This window comes from Scomber japonicus, chromosome 9, assembly GCF_027409825.1.
Source record: "Scomber japonicus isolate fScoJap1 chromosome 9, fScoJap1.pri, whole genome shotgun sequence".
Classification (NCBI taxonomy): Eukaryota; Metazoa; Chordata; class Actinopteri; order Scombriformes; family Scombridae; genus Scomber; species Scomber japonicus.
This window is the reverse complement of record NC_070586.1, coordinates 873265-894812: the sequence shown is the minus strand read 5'-3', so window position 1 is coordinate 894812 and position 21548 is coordinate 873265. Positions and strand designations below refer to the sequence as shown.

Sequence of the window (21548 nt, the reverse complement as noted above, 5' to 3'; positions counted from 1 at the left end):
AAGCTAATGGAATACTATTGTTCTAAATATTACATTTCATCTGGTTACCATGGAGACCAGGAAACATTTACATGTTTTAAATGAAGTCATTATTAGTATAAGTCCACTTAAACACACTGTAGCTGATCACATATTTAATATCTATCATTCTACTGTGGTTACACCATTTGACATGTTCAGGAGCATTCAGTCTTTTGGTATAAAATGGGTCAAATGTCATTTCAAATCTCTCTTATTGATCTTTTTTTAATATATTGATTATATTGAACTGGGCGTAACCTCCATGATGTCTTGCTGCGGAGTTCAGTCTGAATTTATCTAGAAAACCAACAAAAATACTAAATGTACATTTTAACAAACCTGATGCTGCTTTTATTTTATAGAGTTTGTTTGTATAGACGCTTTTATCCATCAGTAGACCAGCAGGAAACATGGGAGGGGTTGACATGCAGCAAAGGACCTCCGATCAGGAGCCGGGGTCGGCTGCGTATGTGTGGCTCTAAACACTGAACCTGATGCTGCTTTTAAAACTAGTTGATTTATGAATTGATCTTAATAACTCAGAGTAATGACTCAGCTCTTTTTCTATTCAGTGATTTAAAGTGAAGTATTCTCTACAAACTGTAACTGTGTCAGTTTATAGTTTAACATGCAGAGTAAATAATGAGCAGGATAAAAAGCTGCTTTAAATCAAACTGTTAAATCAATCTATTAATAAATGAACCTTCTTCCTTTAGTAACAATCTAAAAACTGATCTAACAAACATCTCATAATGATAATGACTCGGTGACTGATCAGGTAAATGTTATTGATCAGGTAAATGTTACTGATCAGGTAAATGTTACTGAGTTTTTATTCTTCTCAGTTTTTGACTCAACCAAAACTAAAAGGGTCTAAAAGAGGTCTAAAGGTCTAAAAGATGACGTCATCCACCTGATGAGGTTCAACACGGACACAATCAATAATCGATATGATCAGTAAACATGATGAGATCAGTCTGTGCAGCTTCACGTCGATCACTGATCACCGATCACCGGACTCACCGTCTGCGATGATCAGCTGTTTGGCCATGGTGACGTCACGCAGGCGCTCGGACAGACAGCTGATTATTGATTATTGATCACTCTGATCATCTTCACTCTCCGCTGCTCAAACCAACCCGGAAATACAACCGTCAGGCCTCCCTCCCCCCACGTGACCCTCCCTGCTAACTTCTCATTGGCTGGGGACGGGCTCGTGTTTCCTGCAGATCCTGGCGGGTAAATTTCTTCCACGTGTCCGGTTTGTTTTCCGGTCCCGGTGTGTGTGGTGCTGCTGCAGAGGTCCGTCTGATCCGGTGAGTGGCTCTGGTCCCGGTAACGTTACTGACAGGCGGCTCGGCTCGGCTCGGCTCGGCTTAGTGTCACGTGATTGACAGCTCAAAGAAGTCCAATTAAAACTCGTGTGACTGATCAGCTGTGAAGCTCTGACTGTAACTCTGAACATACTGATTTATCTCCTGCTGAGTTACTGACTTTATTCTCTGTGAGGGTTAAACATGATGATCTGATGCTGAGTTAAACATAACCCTAACCCTGCCGCTGAGACATAAAGACAAGAAACAACTAATGAATAAATGAATGAATGAATGAATGTAAAGATGAATCTGTTAACACTCAGCTGTGTGTGTTAGTGATGTAAACAGGAAGTAAACTGTGATCATCTGAATCTGAATCTGTAGATAAATCATCAACAAGCTGTTTATTCTTATTACTTATTTAACTTAAATAAGAACAATCATTTAAAATGAGTCACTTTTTAAATTCACTTCATTCATTCATTTATTCATCAGCTGTTTGATGTAAACAAACACAAACAGTTTATTCATATTTATACATTTCAATAATTTACTAATATACGTATATATACATGTTTAAACACAACTCTGGTCCAGGGTTAAACCGGTTCAGACTTGAAACTTGAATGAAAATAATAACTAAAGTAATATAAGACGAGTCATGAGTGAGGATGTTGTCATGGTAACCAATAATCTAAATATAGCATTCATTCATTCTAATAACAACCTGATTTGATCATTTGGAGCTTTTCCTCTCTACAGTTCTAGCTCTACTCGGCTCGGTTTGGTACCAGGAACCTTTTCTATTACTATAGTTCCTCCTCAACGTGAGCGGGGTCGTCATAGCAACGCTGCGTTAAACAATGGAGGACATGGAGGCAATGGTGTACTTGCTGCCGTATGTGTCTTTCTGTCTCACACAAAGCAAGAGAAGAGAAACCAATCGCTGTAACGCTGTTGTTGGTGTTTAAAAATGCCGGCTTTGATTCTTGTGTGGGACGGCTCATGACTCTTCCAGTGACTCTCTGACCAATCAGAGCCCGGCAGTCTGATGACGTCACTTTTAGTATCGGCTCGGCTCGCTTGGAACCTCAGCAGAGCAGGTACTAAAAAAGTACCAGGTACTATCCAGGCGGGGAGTTCTGGTCCTCTGAAATGAGGCCAACACGGAAGTAACTTAGAGCTGCATTCTATCAAAAGACCACCAGGGGGCGACCATCTCTATACAAGTCAATGGAGAAGTAACTTAGAGCTGCATTCTATCAAAAGGCCACCAGGGGGCAACCGTCTCTATACAAGTCAATGGAGAAGTAACTTAGAGCTGCATTCTATCAAAAGGCCACCAGGGGGCGACCGTCTCTATACAAGTCAATGGAGAAGTAACTTAGAGCTGCATTCTATCAAAAGGCCACCAGGGGGCGACCGTCTCTATACAAGTCAATGGAGAATTCACCAACTTCTCACTTGATTTCTAACCTCAGTAAACGTTTTCAAAATGTGTTTATGGTCTCAATCGCTAGTTTAAAGCCTTCTTCAATGCAGTATGATGTTCATTTGGGACATTTTGGCCTCCCTGATTTTATATGTGACGATAAAGCAGGGTATGCATTAGGGGCGTGGCTACGTCCTGATTGACAGGTTGATTGACCAATGTCCTCCAGATCCAGCCCTCGTAACCATAGCAACCTCCCCGCTCCGCCCATGGCTCCGCCTCATGCCCATATAAGTAGAATCTGTGTTTTTATTTTTCCCAGCATGCACCTGAAATTTTCAAGATGGCGCTGCCTAGATTCTAAACTATTGGCTTCCGAGCAGCAGTCCAGTTACGTCTGTTTCTTCTATACAGTCTGTGGTTCTGTCTCTACTGGAAACGCAGAAAGAACCGAGTCGAGTCGAGTCGAGCTAGAACTGTATAATAGAAAAGCTCCATTATGTTTCCTGCAGAGCTGGACCATGTCTGAAGAGCTGTCTAATGAGGAGGGACAGCCCCAGTCCACCCAGTCTTCATCCCAGGCCCAGTCCACCCAGTCTTCATCCCAGGCCCAGTCCACCCAGTCTTCATCCCAGGCCCAGTCCACCCTGTCTCCGTCCCAGGCCCAGTCCACCCAGTCCCAGTCCCTGTCCCAGTCTAAGTCCCAGTCCCAGCCTGGTTCCAGTTCTTCCAGTGGGCCGACATCCAGCAGCCAGTCGTCCAGCGGTTCTGGGACACTGAGCAGTGTGGACACCATCCCTGTCACCCTGCCGTCCGTCCCTGAGGAGCCTGAACCACAACCATGGGGCCGCCTGCTGCCCATGGCCCAAGGCTTCAGAGCCCACAGTGAGTTCATCTATAGCTGCTAATGCTAATGCTAATGCTAACGTTAATGTCCACAAAAGAGTTTTATGTTTCAATACTAAAACCAGTCCCAGTGATTACATCATCCAGACCATTGTCCTGACTCTTCCTTATTAGATATGATCCAGAGTCCTTTAAGGTAGTCTTTCCTCCCTTTCTTACTTCCTTCCTTCCCTCCTTCCTTCCTCCACCCCCCCCCCCCCACCTTCCTCTGTCCTTCTTTCCTTCCTTCCTCCCTCCTACCTTCCTTCGTTCCTTCTCTCCTTCCTTCCTCCCTCCTTTCCTTCCTTCTCCCTCCCTCCCTCCCTATCTCCCTCCTACCTTCCTCCCTTACTTCTTTCCTTTCATCCCTTCCTCCCTTTGAGGATTTTCAGTCTGGCTGTAGAGCTCATAGTTTGTGTGTTTGCAGACTGTGTGGAGGACCAGTATCTGTTTGGACGTGATTCTAAGTGCGACTACGTTCTGGACGATCCGAACGAACCCGGATCCAAACGGTTCAGAATCTACAGCAAGAAACACTTCAGGATCTACAGAGTGAGTCTAAACCTTCCTGCACATCAATCACTTCATTCACTACACAGCTGTGATGTCTGTCTGTCTCTCCACCTGTCTGTCTGTCTCTCCACCTGTCTGTCTCTCCACCTGTCTGTCTGTCTGTCTGTCTCTCCACCTGTCTGTCTGTCTGTATGTCTCTCCACCTTCCTCTCTCCACCTTTCTGTCTGTCTGTCTCTCCACCTGTCTGTCTCTCCACCTGTCTGTATGTCTCTCCACCTGTCTGTCTGTCTGTCTGTCTGTCTGTCTCTCCACTTGTCTGTCTGTGTCTCCACCTGTCTGTCTGTCTGTCTGTATGTCTCTCCACCTTCCTCTCTCCACCTTTCTGTCTGTCTGTCTCTCCACCTGTCTGTCTGTCTGTCTGTCTCTCCACCTGTCTGTCTGTCTCTCCACCTGTCTGTCTGTCTCTCCACCTGTCTGTCTCTCCACCTGTCTGTCTGACCCTCCACCTGTCTGTCTGTCCACCTGTCTGTCTGACTCTCCACCTGTCTGTCTCTCCACCTGTCTATCTTTCCACCTGTCTGTCTGTCTCTCTACCTGTCTGTCTCTCTACCTGTCTGTCTGTCTCTCTACCTGTCTGTCTCTCAGGAGAACAGTCAGGTGTTTGTGGAGGACTACAGTAACAACGGTACATTTGTTGAGGGTCAGCTGGTCGGTCAGAAGAGGAAGTTTCCTCTTTTCAACAACGCAGTGCTGGCTCTGTCCGAACAACGCAACAAAGGTAACACACACACACACACACACACACACACACACACACACACACACACACACACACACACACACACACACACACACACACACCTGTAACACACACCTGTGTCTCCCCAGTGTTCGTGTTCATTGACCTGATGTCAGATGACCAATCGGCTCTACCGCAAGAACTTCGGGACAAATATTTTGTGACTCAGCGAATTGGAACGTGAGTCATTTAAACTGCTGTGATGTCACTTCCTGTCTCCCTGTTCGCTGTGTGTGTGTGTACTTAATGTGTGTGTGTGTGTGTGTTCCAGAGGAGTGTGTGGGGAGGTGCGGATGGCCTTCAGCAGGTCCACCTGTCAGGAGTTTGCAGTAAAAATCATCAACAAGAAGAACTTCCGATCTGAAGGGGTGAGTGCGTCGTCTGCTCTCTGATTGGCTGAGATCAAACATGGTGTCTGGGCGTTTGGGCCAATGGCAGGCTGGTAGGTGATCATGTGACGTTTCTGTCCAATCACAGACGGCTGTAAAGAACGCACAAACAGAGATTGAAATCCTGAAAAGAATCAATCACGTGAGTCACATCTGTCTAACACCCGTCTCACATCCGTCCAACATCTGTCTAACATCTAACATCTGTCCAACATCTGTCCCACATCTGTCTCACACCCGTCCAACATCTGTCCAACACCCGTCTAACATCTGTCTAACATCCGTCTAACATCTGTCCAACACCCGTCTAACGTCTGTCTAACATCCATCTAACATCTGTCCAACATCTTTTTAACATCTAACATCTGTCCAACATCCGTCTAACATCTGTCTCACACCCGTCCAACATCTGTCTAACATCCGTCTAACATCCGTCTAACTGTCTCCTGTGGTCTCTGCAGCCGTGTCTCATAAAGACGGAGGACTTCTATCAGACAGACGACAGTTTCTACATCGTGTTGGAGCTGTGAGTCTAAGTTTGTCTCCATCTTTAAAATCCAGTTTAAACCAGCAGTCAGGTTTCTACACAGGTCAGTGAGGTTTAGTTTAAATTATGAACAGGATCGGTGACAAAGGGCAGCCCTGGCGGAGTCCAACCCTCACCTGAAACAAGTCTGACTTATTATGGAGAACCTCCCACAGGACTCCCTGAGGGACACGGTCGAATGCCTTCTCCAAGTCCACAAAACACATGTGGACTGGTTGGGCAAACTCCCATGCACCCTCGAGGACCCTGCAGAGGGTGTAGAGCTGGTCCACAGTTCCACGGCCTGGACGAAAACCACACTGCTCCTCCTGAATCCGAGGTTCGACTATCCGACAGACCCTCCTCTCCAGCACCCCCGAATAGACCTTACCAGGGAGGCTGAGGAGTGTGATTCCCCTGTAGTTGGAACACACCCTCCGGTCCCCCTTCTTAAAAAGAGGGACCACCACCCCAGTCTGCCAATCCAGAGGCACTGCCCCCGATGTCCACGCGATGCTGCAGAGTCGTGTCAACCATGACAGCCCCACAACATCCAGGGCCTTGAGGACCTCAGCCCTAGAAATAGGAGAGCCCCAGTCCACCAGCGGGTTCTGGGATTGCCGCCACGGCAGGTACCGACCACCTTGCGGCCACAGCTCCGGTCGGCCTCCTTAACAATGGAGGCACGGAACATGGCCCACTCGGACTCGATGTCCCCCGCCTCCCCCGGTACGTGGTCGAAGCTCTCCCGGAGGTGGGAGTTGAAACTCTCTCTGACAGGAGACTCTGCCAGACGTTCCCAGCAGACCCTCACAATGCGTTTGGGTCTGCCAGGTCTGACCGGCATCCTCCCCCACCATCGGAGCCAACTCACCACCAGGTGGTGATCAGCTGACAGCTCCGCCCCTCTCTTCACCCGAGTGTCCAAGACATACGGCCGCAAGTCCGACGACACGACTACAAAGTCAATCATGGAACTGTGGCCTAGGGTGTCCTGGTTCCAAGTGCACATATGGACCCCCTTATGCTTGAACATGGTGTTCATTATGGACATCTGTGACAAGCACAGAAGTCCAATAACAGAACACCACTCGGGTTCAGATCGGGGGGGCCGTTCCTCCCAATCACACCCCTCCAGGTCTCACTGTCGCTGCCAACATGAGCGTTGAAGTCCCCCAGCAGAACGAGGGAATCCCCAGAGGGAGACTCTCCAGCCCCCCCTCCAAGGAGTCCAAGAAGGGTGGATACTCTGAGCTGCTGTTTGGACCATAGGCACAAACAACAGTCAGGATCCGTCCCCCCACCTGAAGGTGGAGGGAGACTACCCTCTCGTCTACCGGGGTAAACTCCAACATACAGGCACCAAGCCGGGGGACAATAAGTATTGACACTTCTGCCCGGCGCCTCTCACCAGTGGCAACTCCAGAGTGGACGAGAGTCCAACCCCTCTCGAGAAGACTGGTTCCAGAGCCCTATATCTAGCCGGAACTTCTCAACCTCGCGCATCAACTCAGGCTCCTTCCCCACCGTTCCACGTCCCTAGAGCTAGCTTCTGCACCGCCAAGGTCCCCGCCTTCGGCTGCCGCCCAGCTCACAGTGCACCCGACCCCTTTGGCCCCTCACACTGGTGGTGAGTCTGTGGGAGCGGGGTCCCATATCCCCAGACACTACTCACTAAATAATGATCACTTCTCTCCTGACATCTAGGAGCATGAGAGAGAGTCAGAGACAGGAGCAGGATGCAGGGACAGAGCAGAGATCCTTTGCTGTGGTGAGTGATGATGATGAAAGGGATTCAACAGTTTAGAATAATTTGTCAGTGTTAAACATTTCAGTGAAGATGATCAACCAGTCAGCAGTCTAATCCTTACATACAGGTTGATACATGTACCTGAGCCTGTATGATGTATATATGCATATATACGTATGTACCAACATTACAGCAGTGGAGTCAACAGCTAGTCAACGTTAACTCTTAGTTAAGCTTAGTTTCCACAGAAGGAGGACTGTGGATGGGGGGGGGGGGGGGGACTCTTCTTTAACCTCTGTCTCTGTCAGGATGAGGGGGGGGGGCTCTTCCTTAACTTGAGGAGTGTAACCTCTGTCTCTGTCAGGATGAAGGGGGGGGAACTCTTCCAGAGGATCAAGTCTCAGCAGCAGCTTCAGGAGTCCGTCACCAAGCTGTACTTCTACCAGATGCTGCGAGCCGTCCAGGTGAGCCACAGCTGCTGTTGCTATGGTAACAGGGGGGGCACACACAGGTAGACTGCATGTAACTCTGTGTGTGTGTGTGTTTGTGTGTGTGCGTGTGTGCGTGTGTGCGTGTGTAGTACCTCCACAGTAACGGGATCATCCACAGAGATCTGAAACCAGAAAACGTCCTGCTGTCCTCTCAGGACGACATCTGTCTCATCAAGGTACACACACATACATAGATACACACACACACACACACACACACACATACATACACACGCTTCATCATGACCGTGTGTATCTGTGTGTATGTGTGTGTGTGTGTGTATATATTTGTGTGTGTATGTGTTTGTGTATCTATGTATGTGTGTGTGTGTGTGTGTGTGTGTATCTATGTATGTGTGTGTGTGTGTGTGTGTGTATCTATGTGTGTGTGTGTGTGTGTGTGTGTGTGTGTGTGTGTGTATGTGTGTGTGTATGTGTATGTGTATGTGTGTGCGTGTATGTGTGTGTGTGTGTGTGTGTGCGTGTATGTGTGTGTGTGTGTGCGCGTATGTGTGTGCGTGTATGTGTGTGTGTGTGTGTCAGCTGACAGACTTTAACCAGTCCAGGATCTTGGAGGAAGCGGCTCTGATGAGGACTCTCTGTGGGACTCCTCTTTATCTCGCTCCCGAAGTTTTTACTCACGCAACGACGACCGGCTACAGTTTAGCTGTCGACGCCTGGAGCCTCGGGGTGCTGCTGTTTGTCTGGTAGGTCTGACCTGTCTGTCTCTCTACCTGTCTGTCTCTACCTGTCTGTCTGTCTCTCTACCTGTCTGTCTACCTGTCTGTCTCTACACCTGTCTGTCTGTCTCTCTACCTGTCTGTCTCTACACCTGTCTGTCTGTCTCTACACCTGTCTGTCTACCTGTCTGTCTCTCTACCTGTCTGTCTGTACACCTGTCTGTCTGTACACCTGTCTGTCTGTCTACCTGTCTGTCTGTCTCTCCACCTGTCTGTCTCTACACCTGTCTCTCTCTGTCTGTTAACCTGTCTATCTCTCTACCTGTCTGTCTCTACACCTGTCTGTCTCTCTCTCTACCTGTCTCTCTCTGTCTGTTAACCTGTCTCTCTCTCTACCTGTCTCTCTCTGTCTGTTAACCCGTCTCTCTCTCTACCTGTCTCTCTCTCAGTCTGGGTGGATATCCTCCGTTTCATGAGGATTTTGGTCATCAGTCTATCAGAGATCAGATCGTCGGAGGAGAATTCACCATGGTCCAGTCCAAGTGGAGAAACGTGTCTGACCAAGGTACTAATACTACTACTGCAGTACTACTAATACTACTGTAATACTACTGCAGTACTACTAATACTACTGCAATACTACTGCAGTACTACTAATACTACTGCAGTACTACTAATACTACTGTAATACTACTGCAGTACTACTAATGCTATTGTAATACTACTAATACTACTGCAGTACTACTAATACTACTGTAATACTACTAATACTACTGTAATACTACTGCAGTACTACTAATACTACTGTAATACTACTAATACTACTGTAATACTACTGCAGTACTACTAATGCTATTGTAATACTACTAATACTACTGCAGTACTACTAATACTACTGTAATACTACTAATACTACTGTAATACTACTGCAGTACTACTAATACTACTGTATTTTGCCCCCCCCCCCCCCCCCCCCCCCGTGTGAACAGCTGGATGTTGAGGTGTTTCTGTTATTTTGTCCACCCTGTAGCTAAGGACGTGGTTCGGAGGCTGCTGGTGGTTGATCCCTGTCAGAGGATGACTGTGGAGGAAGCTCTGCAGCACACCTGGCTACAGGTATAACACTGTGATGTCACTGTGATGTCATCACCTAAACCTATTAATCAAGACCACTCCTTATCAGTAAACACATCTCGGGGCCATTAGACGGGTCTCAGGTCAGTTAGATGGGTCTCGGGGTAGTTAGACGGGTTGTGGGGCAGTTAGACGGGTTGTGGGGCAGTTAGAAGGGTCTCGGGGCAGTTAGACGGGTCTCAGGGCAGTTAGACAGGTCTCAGGTCAGTTAGACGGGTCTCAGGGCAGTTAGACAGGTCTCAGGTCAGTTAGACGGGTCTCAGGTCAATTAGACGGGTCTCGGGGCAGTTAGACGGGTCTCGGGGCAGTTAGACGGGTCTCGGGGCAGTTAGACGGGTCTCTGGTCAGTTAGACGGGTCTCGGGGCAGTTAGACGGGTCTCAGGTCAATTAGACGGGTCTCAGGTCAATTAGACGGGTCTCGGGGCAGTTAGACGGGTCACACACACCCTGTTTCATTGTGTGTCTCTCTGTCTGTGCGTGTGTGTGTGTGTGTGTGTGTGTGTGTGTGTGTGTGTGTGTGTGTAGGATGATGACATGTTGAAGACGGCTCACAGGCTCATGTACCCTGATGCTGATGCTGCTGCTGCTACTGTTGCCGCGGCAGCGGAGGCGGAGCCCGCGGGGCCCTCGAGGAGGAAACGAGGGCGAGGTGATGAAGATGATGAAGATGATGATGAAGACCACCCGGCCAAACGGAGGCTAACCCCGCCCTCTACCTCGTAACAGACGACCAATCAGAAGCAGTCATGTCACATCTACTGAAACACTGTAAATAAAGTTTATACTGTCTTTCTAATAAAGTTTTTTATGTCTAATTTTATCACTCTGTGAATTCATTATTATTATTATTATAAATATTATTAACATTTTAATAAAGTGTTTAACTCAGTGGGTAGAGCACCCCCCCCCCCCCATGTGTTGAGGCTACAGTCCTCACTGCAGCGACCCTGGTTTGAATCCCACACTGAGCGGTCCTGTCCTGCGTGTCATTGCCCCCTCTATGGAAGTAAATCTGTGCCATCTGCTTTTGAATTTGAATTTTTTTGCATCGAATTTCAACTACTGAATTTTTTTTTATTGAAAAATGAATTTTAAAAGCCATTGAATTTCAAGAACTGAATTTTTTCTAATGTTTTTAAAAAAATTCAGTGTCTCAAATTCAGAGTCAACATCCGGGTAACTAGACAGAAGCAATCGATCCCTGAATCAAATCGTTCACCAGAAATAAAATGGTAAATACTCACCGAAGCGCCGTCGCTGTTTCTGCCCGTAGCTGACGTAGCCGAGACGTAGCTGACGTAGCTGAGTGGGCTTCACCGCCTTCCTGTGTCGGGGGTCACAGGACAAACGGAGCGTAACTTGATTGGCTGGATGGTGAATGATTTGATTCAGGGATCGATTGCTTCTGTCTAGTTACCCGGATGTTGACTCTGAATTTGAGACACTGAATTTTTCTAAACATTAGAAAAAATTCAGAGGAAAAAACACAGATTTACTTCCATACCCGTCTCTGCCTCAGTGTCCTGTCTCTCTACTTGTCTGTCCACTAAAGGCAAAAAAAGCCACAAAAATATACTAAAAAAAAAAAAAAAGTGTTCATGAAGGAATGAAAATAAACCAATAAATAATTAAAATAGAATTTATTTTCTCATTACAAAGGAATATTTCATATTTTCATATCTGAAGATGAAACCTGTCGTCATGTGACCTCACTTCCACACTTGGGTCACATGACGACATCTCCATGACAACAGATCTGCTGAGGAAGGCCATGAGACGAGACTGAAAGCTCAATGATTAAGTTGCATTTAAAATCATCTGATGACATCACACCTTTCCACACAGCTGATCAGTTCCTGCAGGTTCTGATTGGCTCTGCCGGTGTGACATCATTCCTCTGGGTGGGCTCCTGAAGTGATGTCACAGGCGGGCGTGGCGGCGGTCCCTCAGGGCGAACAGCACAGCGTGGGCGCGGTCAAACGATTCCCCCACAGCTGATTGGACACGAGTCCTCCAACGCTGCAGCTGAGGACGCTGCTGCAGGACGTCTCTGGCCCCGCCCACCGGCTGCAGACACACAATGAGCATGCTCAGAACACAGGCTGCAGACACACACTGAGCATGCTCAGAACACAGGCTGCAGACACACACTGAGCATGCTCAGAACACAGCTGCTAAACAAGTATCTGACACATTCAAACAGTCTAACAGGTGTCAATAGTCTACAGCAGGGCTATTCAATTAAAAATTCAGTTGGGCCACATTTTAAAACCTCAAAGTTCAGCTGGGCCGAACTTTTTCAGTGGCTCATAAGCAGCAGTTAATGATGAATTTTAAACCAACACGAATGAATTAATTAAGCAAAAACAAACATTTGTATTTATTGTTCCCTTTTAATGTGGTCACATCTGACACAAGCATAGCCTATCAAAAAGTGCAAAAACAAGAGATTTTGGAAAAAAACAAACCAAAAGACAAAAAGAATTTGGTCATGTCTGACCCAGGCCCGTCTCAAAGTGCATATAAAAACAACAAAAAATAGCTATTATTGCACAGACCTATTATAGTAGCCTAGTCATAAGATTGTGTTTTATATAGCTATATATCAGTGTCATCAAAAGTGCTAACAGTAATTAACGCACACATAACCAATGATCACAAACAAAACATCATCCAGGCCTTACAAATCAAACAACACAAATCATTAGCATTATGTAGCCTACAACACCAAAGCTAGTAAACAAACACAGAAAAGGTGCATACCTCTCCCGTACACAAGGGGAGAGGCAGAGGAGGGAACAAAACTTTTGGGGTCGCACAGAAATAAACATCTGAATAAACAAAAACACCTTCCACCTTAACCGAAGGTGCAACTAGTCAGATTTGTAACACAATGAAATGACCATACATTGGATAATAAAAGTGATAATATCATAACTATAATAACTCTGTTACAACGTCTCCAACGGAGAAAGAGAGAAACATACCAGGATCCAGGACACACGGAGGGATGCTGCTGTAGCGCTCTCTTGGGCTGTGCCACCATTGTAATACAGCTCCGGTTATAAGAACCGACTAAACTTTGTACTATCGCAGCCCTTTCCTGTGATCCTTCGGGGAAGTTTGTTTGAAAGGTGCAGTGTTTTTCAAAGTGGTGCCTCTGAACGTTATAATCGTTAAACACCGCAACACACTCGTTGCATAATAAACACATCGGTTTGGCGCTTGGAGTGGATGGCAAAATAAATAGATATTTGTCAGTCCAAGCAGGGTTAAACCGACGGTTTTCATTTTCAATTTTCCGTTTCAGGGTCGAGAGAGACATGTTTGACAGTGGGCTACAGGTTGTGTGATGCTAGCCAACTAATTAGCTACAGCAGGTCCAGCGTTGCTAGGTTACTTATAATGTTGCATTCACGATCTGAAGTACTGTAGGAATTTCTATAGAAACATCTGCAGGCTCGCCGGGCCACTTTGCAAGTGCCTCTGGGCCGCATGCGGCCCGCGGGCCGCTAATTGAATAGGCCTGCTCTACAGTGTCACATGATCAGACTGACTAACTCAGCTAATCTCTTAGTAAACTGATGGTGACCTTTGACCTCTGACCTGCATGAGCTCACAGACGGCGAGCAGGTCGGCCACAGTGATGTCATCACCACACAGGAAGGGCTGGCGGCGAAGGAACATCGTCTCCAGTTTATCCAGCGTGTCATCGAGCTGCGACAGAGCACCAGCCAAACGCACCTCGTCCACCTGAGAGCTCGTCTGAGTCGGGAGGAGCACCTGAGAGACAGACAGGTGGTAGAGAGACAGGCAGGTGAGAGACAGACAGGTAGAGAGACAGGTGGTAGAGAGACAGGCAGGTGGTAGAGAGACAGACAGGTAGAGAGACAGGTGGTAGAGAGACAGGCAGGTGGTAGAGAGACAGACAGGTAGAGAGACAGGTGGTAGAGAGACAGGCAGGTGGTAGAGAGACAGACAGGTGGTAGAGAGACAGACAGGTGGTAGAGAGACAGGCAGGTGGTAGAGAGACAGACAGGTGAGAGACAGACAGGTAGAGAGACAGGTGTGTGTGTGTGTGTGTGTGTGTGTGTGTGTGTGTGTACCTCCAGTATAAACACTTTGGCAGCGTGGGGTCGGGTGTTGCTGTGATGCCAGGCCGTGTACTCGTCCACCCGCGCTCGTCTCTCTGGTTGCCGTGGATACCAGTGCTCGGGGACGTCATACTTGGTGGCCAGGTACTTCAGGATGGCATCACTACACACACACACACACACACACACACACACACACACACACACAGTGAGACCTCCTGTTTCTCTCCACGCTCACCCTGAACGTTGGAGTTGCAGTCTTAAAAATGTATTTAACATATTTAGTGTAATGAAATAAACCCTAACAGGAAACACCTCCTTATATAACCTTAACCCTGCTCTGAGCTTCTAGTCTGGAGAAGTCTGGACCTTGTTTGTCTTCCTGATAAAGTTCCTGCTCATGTTTCTATGTTAAAGAAAGAAAGAAGCAGATATATCACATTATATATGTAGAAATACCAACATGTGACAAACATCCTCAACTGGGAGTTTTGGACTTGAGGTTTACTCAGTTCTGATTGGGTATACTCAAAGCAGGATGTGGCGTCAACGTGTGTGTGTGTGTGTGTGTGTGTGTGTGTGTGAGAGTGTGTGTGTGTGTGTGTATGTATGTGTGTGTGTGTGTGTGGTGTGTGGTGTGTGGTGTGTGTGTGTGTATGTATATGTGTGTGTGTGTGTGTGTGTGTGTGTGTGTGTGTGTGTGTGTGTGTGTGAGAGTGTGTGTGTACCTCTCAGTCAGTATAAATCCATCATCCACCATCACAGGAACTTTCATCATGGGGTTCAGTTTGATGAATTCTGGACTTCTGTGTTCTCCTTCAGAACAAACATGATTATAGTTAGAGCTCAGTGAGACTTATATTATTATTATTATTATTATTATTAATATAGTTAGAGCTCAGTGACAGTTATATTATTATCATTATAGTAACTTCTTAATCAGTGAGAGCCTGGAGAGTCTAACTGTCCGGTCTGACCGGTACCAACCAGCTAACCGGAACTAACTCCTAACGCAGATGTGTTGCTATGAGAAACGCTATTACCGGGACAACGGTTACCGGGACAAAGGTTACCGGGACAAAGGTCACAAAGTAACGTCAACTAAACACTCCGAGACATAAACTGTCAGCACACACCGGTCCGGTCCGTGACGTAGTTACCGGTCCGGTCTGTGACGCGGTCACCGGTCCGGTCTGTGTCGCAGTTACCGGGTCAGTAGCTCACCTCTCCGCAGAGCCACGGTCCGGACCCGGTGCGGGATCCCGGTGGCGTTCAGCAGGATGTGCACCGCCCTGCAGGGCTGCGACAGAAGGTCCAGATACACCTCCACCAGCCGGCCCGTTGCCATGGAGACACCGCCCGGTTCCCGGTTAGAAAACAGTAAAATAAAACTAAAAAACAACAACCGGGAGGTAAACAGCGGCTGTTCTTCCTCTGCTTGTGTTAACGGCTCCAGCTGCTCCTCTGCGCCCCCGCTGGCCGCTCCGCACACTGCAGTATATTCTCCCATAGAGATCAATGCAGCTGAATGGCGCCATCTGGTGGCCAAAACACACAACTACAGTCTGAAGCCCTGAAGCTCTAACCAGAGCACAGGAATGTATGAAAGAGTCTTATTTTGGCAGGGGGTCAATGTAGTTATCATAGTTATAATGTAGTTATAATAGTTATAATATAGTTATAATAGTTATAATATAGTTATAATAGTTATAATATAGTTATAATAGTTATAATATAGTTATAATAGTTATAATCTAGTTATAATAGTTTCAGTAGGGTCATTTAATCTGATGCTGAACAAAAAATAATAATGCATCAGAATCAATGTTGTTGTTAATCATTAACATTTTCCAGACTGATAAACTTCCTAAAATAATTCACTTTGCATTTAGTATATAGAAAATAATTAAATCTTTGTGTTTTTTAAAATTATAAAAACAGCGTTATATGTAAACAAACTGGCATTTAAAAGGTTCAAATTCTGAAAATGAATATTTAATATCTATTATCAGGACTGATGGTCTCTCTTCTGCACTTTATACTTTACACTGGTTGAAGTGGCAATATGGACAGGAGACTCCCATTAAAGAGTCTTCATTTTTTATTTCATCATCTTTTATTGAGTCCATTTTAACGTTTTGCTTAATTTCGTTTTATGGAAACTTATCAATAAGTTGGAGCTCTATAAATAAAGATTTATTGATTGATCTTTCAGACCTTCTGTTCTGTTGTCCTCTGTCTGCTAGACTATTTTAAACATGAAATTTTATTGTGTACAATAAAACAAGAGTCTGTCATTTCACTGCAATAAAGCAGAACACAGCTAGTTGTCTTTGTCTCAGTTGTTATTATTAGTAGTTAAATTCATATAAATCACTGAGTAGTTAACATTTATTATCATCAGAGAACGTTACATACTTTGGTTTTGGTGCCTGTTTCTCAGATATATTAGTGTATTTATGAATGAGAGGCATTAACTTAAAGCAGTGTGTATGAAGTTCACTCCATTTATTAGTTGATCTCACACTGACGTCCTGCAGCAACGGGCCAATCCGCCCAGTGAGACGTCTCTGTTATATTTATGTGTATATATATTATTAGCATTTAAAACACTGAACAGTTCTTCACAGCTCATTTCTTACTGACTCTACAGGTGGCAACATTTATAGTACAGACATTTAAATAGATCTTAATTTACTATCATTCTAAAAAACAAGAAACATTTTATTATTATTGAAACCAAACATATGACAGCTAAATCATCTGTCTTTCCTCCCTGCTCCTCTCCTCCTATAGAGGACACAGAGACACTGAGGAACCAGAACTGACCCAGAACCCAGCACACAGAGGTTCAGTGAATGTGGTGTTGAAGGTGTGGAGGTGGACTAGTGCGTCAGAGGAGACTCTGTAGAAGGACAGAGTGCCAGCAGGACAATCCACATACACTGCTACTCTGTTAGAGACAGAGGAGGAGGAGGAGGAGGAAGAGGAGGAGGAGATGGATGAGATGGATGTTTCTCCCATATTGTGCCAGACAGAGTAACCACCATCAGAGCACCTCAGACTCCAGGACTGATCGTTCCCTCCAAACATACAGTCAACACTGTTTCCTTTTCTTCTGATTCTTCTGTAACTCACTGATATATAAACCTTTCCTCTCCACTCGACCTCCCAGTAACAGCGACCAGTCAGATCATTTCTACACAGCAGCTGAGGATGGTAGTCAAATCTGTCTTGATGATCAGGATATGACTGATCCTCCTTCACATATGTCACCTTCCTGTTGTTATCAGACAGTTCAAGTTTTCTGTGTATTGAGTTTGGATCCAGTTCCAGTTCACAGGCATCTGATGGAGAGAACGAGACACAATACAGCTGCAGTTTATCATCTGTTGATTTATGAACTACTTTACTGAAACCATTCAAACTTAAACCATCTCCACGCCACGCGCCATTTCTGACTAAACACATTTTCCATAATTTTGAGCTTTTTTCACTTCTTTTACATATTTCATCCAGTTTTTCTCAAAGTTCTCATGAATCAAACTGAAAACACACTCACACTTCCTCACACCAGGTTTCAGTCTCTGCGGTCCACCATGGTCCATCCTGGAGGAAGAGACAAAGACACAATCAGCTTCATACACCTTCACTCATATCCACCATTAAACATGAACCACAGTCCCTCACTTAGTCAGAGTGTCTGTCCACCTGTCTGTCCATACCTGAGAGTGTCCACCTGTCTGTCCATACCTGAGAGTGTCTACCTGTCCACACCTGAGAGTGTCTATCTGTCTGTCCATACCTGAGAGTGTCCACCTGTCCACACCTGAGAGTGTCTGCCTGTCTGTCCATACCTGAGAGTGTCCATCTGTCTGTCCATGCCTAAGAGTGTCCACCTGTCTTTCCATACCTGAGAGTGTCCACCTGTCTGTCCATACCTGAGAGTGTCCACCTGTCTGTCTATACCTGAGAGTGTCCACCTGTCTGTCTATACCTGAGAGTGTCCATCCACCTGATGGAGGAGCAGAGAAACCGAGTCGAGCTAGAACTGTATAGTAGGTGTGTTCTATGTTAACAGATAAATGTGCAGCTACAGTCCACAGGGAGACCAGCCACACTTTTCTAAGAAGCATCAATAAAGTCATCAGGTTCACTCTGTGATTCTGATGATTGTATGAAGAGTTTTCAGACCTCAACATGATGGATCGTTCTTACCTCTGACCAGCAGATTTATGTCCATCGTTGAACTTCTTTGGTTCAAATAACGACCGCAGATTCTTGACAGACGGCCGGCTGAGTTCATCAGAGTCTGGTCTGTGCTGCTGGTTTGTTCTTCAACACAACACACACAGATGTTTGAGTATGAATAATGATGGTGGAGTGATGTGAGTGGAGAACAGTGATGGACAGTTAGAGATCCTCATCTCACCTCTGAGCTTTGGTCTGGCTGTCATGTTCCCCACACAGAGAGCTTTTAGAGGGAGGGACTCCCTCCTCTCTGTCCTCACTCTGATCCATAGCAGAGAAACACCTTCACACAAACACAACAACATGCTCATTCATTACAACCAGCTGCACATCACACAGGTCTGCACTGCTGTCTAACATCCTGTCATTATTCATTCCACCACCAGATGGAGCCAAAGTAACAAACTACTTAAAGACTTTCACTCAGCTTTAATGTTTAATAACTTAGTTTCTGAATGTTCCACTGACTTTTCATTTGTCTGATTAAATAACTGAATATCATGAATGAAAAGATGTTTTCAACAGTATTTCTGTCACCTTCTTTTTACACATTTCATAGTATGTTATTATATGGCTTCTATTACCTGTTCATCATTAACCGCCCCACCTGTGAAACAAACTCCTTTTTTTGGACTGTGGACTGTTGCAACTGTGGATTAGTTATTATAATAACTGTCATAATGTTTGTCAGGTTCAAGATGACTGAATGAGGTGACCTTTGATACGACTGATTAATTAAATGAGTCAAACACACAATTACTGACTTCAAGAAACAGTTTTACAAAAACAACAGTCAATCACTTTAGCCTATTTATCTAAAGTTTAGTACAATGAATGTCATCGTACCCAAACCCTTTAACAGCCAGGTTCAGTTGTTGGGCAGGGTGCTGTACCATTTGAAAATCACCCAAAAGATGAGTCTAATCTTTATATTATATGGAGTACATACTGTATATTACATGTTCATACTCATATAACTCATTTTATAGTATTAGCAGTGAAAGTTTACATAGTGCTGTCATAGTGGAACAATGGGCAGTACAGTAGTAATATTAATATCAATGTACATTATTATTAGTAATAGTGTGACAGAGTTCACACATGAACAGCTAACTGCTCAGTAACACTTTAAAACATGCAGCTTCATTACAGTGTGCATATACAGAGAGATTTCTCTGCTTCTACAGGGTTAAATACATTTCTCACTTTACATCATATTCATCATATTTTTATTAATACACTGCCTACCTCTTCCTCGCGCTGCTTCTCTTCCGTGTTTGCAGACAGAAAGAGAGAGATATGACGCTCCTCTGCTTTGCTCTGTCAGCAGGATGGGACACACCTATTAAAGCCACAAGCTGTCAGTTCACATCTCTCTCTTTTCTCTGACAGACTCCTGCGTTGTTTCTTTGGTTGTTTTACTTTGTTCCACCATAAACACCCACACACCACAAATTCACTCATCCACTCCCTATAACACTGACTTTACACACTTATCTCTAAGTTTTATTAATTTTGATGACTTTGATGAATATAAATGAGTCCATGTCCCAAATGTGTTCAGGGTAGAATATTACCGCTTGTATCATCCTGTCATCCTGTGGCTAAGAGTTTGATTTTATTCATATATTACATATTATTTAGTGTATTTTGACCATATTGTGTGAGTCAGATCATCACTAACATGCACAGAGCCTTCAGCGTCTCTGAACCCCCCCCCCCCCCCACTAAGGAGCTGTTTAACTATTAGAGACCTCTGCTAGGGTTAGGGATCATCCAGCTCTGCCTCCATAGAGGACATGTTGGTCAGGTTTCTGGAGTCCTGCTTCCCTTTCCTGAGTCTCCTGATGGTTTGTCAGAACTTCTTTGAGGCCTATACTGTTGCCATAGACGGTTGCTATGCTGTTACCATAGACGGTTGCTATGCTGTTGCTATAGACAATATCTATGCTGTTGCCATAGATGGTTGCTTTGCTGTTGCCATAGATGGTTGCTTTGCTGTTGCTATAGACAATTGCTATGCTGTTGCCATAGATGGTTGCTATGCTGTTGCCATAGACGGTTGCTATGCTGTTGCTATAGACGGTTGCTTTGCTGTCGCGGTGAGAGGCTGCAATGTTCAACTCCTTTCCTGATTGGCTGTTTAACATCCAATCAGACTGCTTCTCACAATGATACTGGGTTGTCTATAGCAACAGCAAAGTGGCACAAACATAACACCATACTAACAAGGTCTCACCAAACTCCTCCCACACCCGGGTTTTTGCTTCAGCAACCGTCCGAGCTGCTGCCTTCTTGGACCATCAGTACCCGTCTGCTGCTTCAGGATTCCCCTGAGCCAGTCAGTATCAGAACACAGAGACTGGCGGACACAAATGCAGGCAGGCAGAATCAGTTCTCAAGTGAATTTATTCAGTCCAAGAGTCAGAAACCAGGAAGTCCAAAACCACAGGGCAGAAGTACAAAATCACAAGGCAAAATCTCGGAATCCAAAAAGGCAAAACGGGTCGATAACACTAGGGATCTATACTAGGGATAACACTGGAACTCTTACAGAAAACTGACAAGACAATCTGGCACTGACACCCAGGGGAGCACTGGTTATATACACACAGGAGGGAAGGGATAACGAGACACAGGTGAAACACATAAGGCCGGGGACAGGTAATCACACGGGGAGCACAGAGACTAGGGTGTCAAAATAAAACAGGAAACAGACACATGACCGACCCTGACATCCAGTCCCTAAAGGCTCCTTCACCGCTGCAGGTTCTCAGGTCGCCCCACCGACAGGCAGCGAAGACCTTCCAGCTGCAGGTCTGAGCAACTGCCTCCACATCTGAGTCCTGAACATGGTCCACTCTGACTCCATCAACCTCCCAGGATGCAGAAGTTCCTCTGGAGGAGTTGAAGGTCTGGTGGACGGGGGCCTCTGCCAGACGTTCCCAGTTCACCCTCAATACTGGTTTAGGTTTCCCAGATCTGTCTGGCAGCTCACCCCCCCCCCCCCCCCACCCCACCTGATCCATCTCAGATCCACTCGAATCCCACACCAAGTGGTCCTATCCTGCGTGTCATTGTCCCCTCTCTGCCTCCAGTTTCCTGTCTCTCTCTACTTGTCTGTCCACTAAAGGCAAAAAAAAGCCACAAAAGTATACTTCAAAAAAAAAGTGTCCATGGAGACACCGCCCGGTTCCCGGTTAGAAAACGGTAAAATAAAAAAAATAAAAAACAACAACCAGCAACCGGGAGGTAAACAGCGGCT

At 45.7% G+C, this 21548-nt stretch overlaps 3 protein-coding genes across 8 annotated transcripts in view; 1 reads left to right on the top strand and 2 right to left on the bottom strand.

Moving 5' to 3' along the window:
- Positions 1-1181, bottom strand: part of entr1 (endosome associated trafficking regulator 1) — a 7875-nt gene extending 6694 nt beyond the window's left edge. For all 6 annotated transcript variants that reach the window (XM_053325402.1, XM_053325405.1, XM_053325406.1 and 3 more), the window contains exon 1: positions 1045-1181. In XM_053325402.1, the coding sequence (XP_053181377.1) occupies positions 1045-1072 (28 nt within the window). In that variant the 5' untranslated portion in view covers positions 1073-1181. The remainder of the gene's footprint in view (positions 1-1044) is intronic.
- An 89-nt stretch (positions 1182-1270) lies between these two features.
- Positions 1271-10747, top strand: chek2 (checkpoint kinase 2). Its single transcript, XM_053325319.1, has 14 exons — positions 1271-1337; positions 3282-3654; positions 4082-4206; positions 4814-4946; positions 5057-5147; positions 5239-5335; positions 5445-5498; positions 5818-5882; positions 7997-8096; positions 8213-8299; positions 8667-8830; positions 9253-9368; positions 9834-9919; positions 10464-10747. The coding sequence occupies exons 2-14, from the start codon at positions 3291-3293 to the stop codon at positions 10659-10661; spliced, it is 1680 nt and encodes a 559-aa protein (XP_053181294.1). The 5' UTR covers positions 1271-1337; positions 3282-3290; the 3' UTR covers positions 10662-10747.
- An 814-nt stretch (positions 10748-11561) lies between these two features.
- gstt2 (glutathione S-transferase theta 2) lies at positions 11562-15505 on the bottom strand. The gene is made up of 5 exons (XM_053325110.1): positions 15257-15505; positions 14761-14848; positions 14045-14195; positions 13545-13721; positions 11562-12005 (listed from the first exon to the last, which is right to left on the bottom strand). The coding sequence occupies exons 1-5, from the start codon at positions 15378-15380 to the stop codon at positions 11859-11861; spliced, it is 687 nt and encodes a 228-aa protein (XP_053181085.1). The 5' UTR covers positions 15381-15505; the 3' UTR covers positions 11562-11858.
- Positions 15506-21548: the final 6043 nt, after the last annotated feature.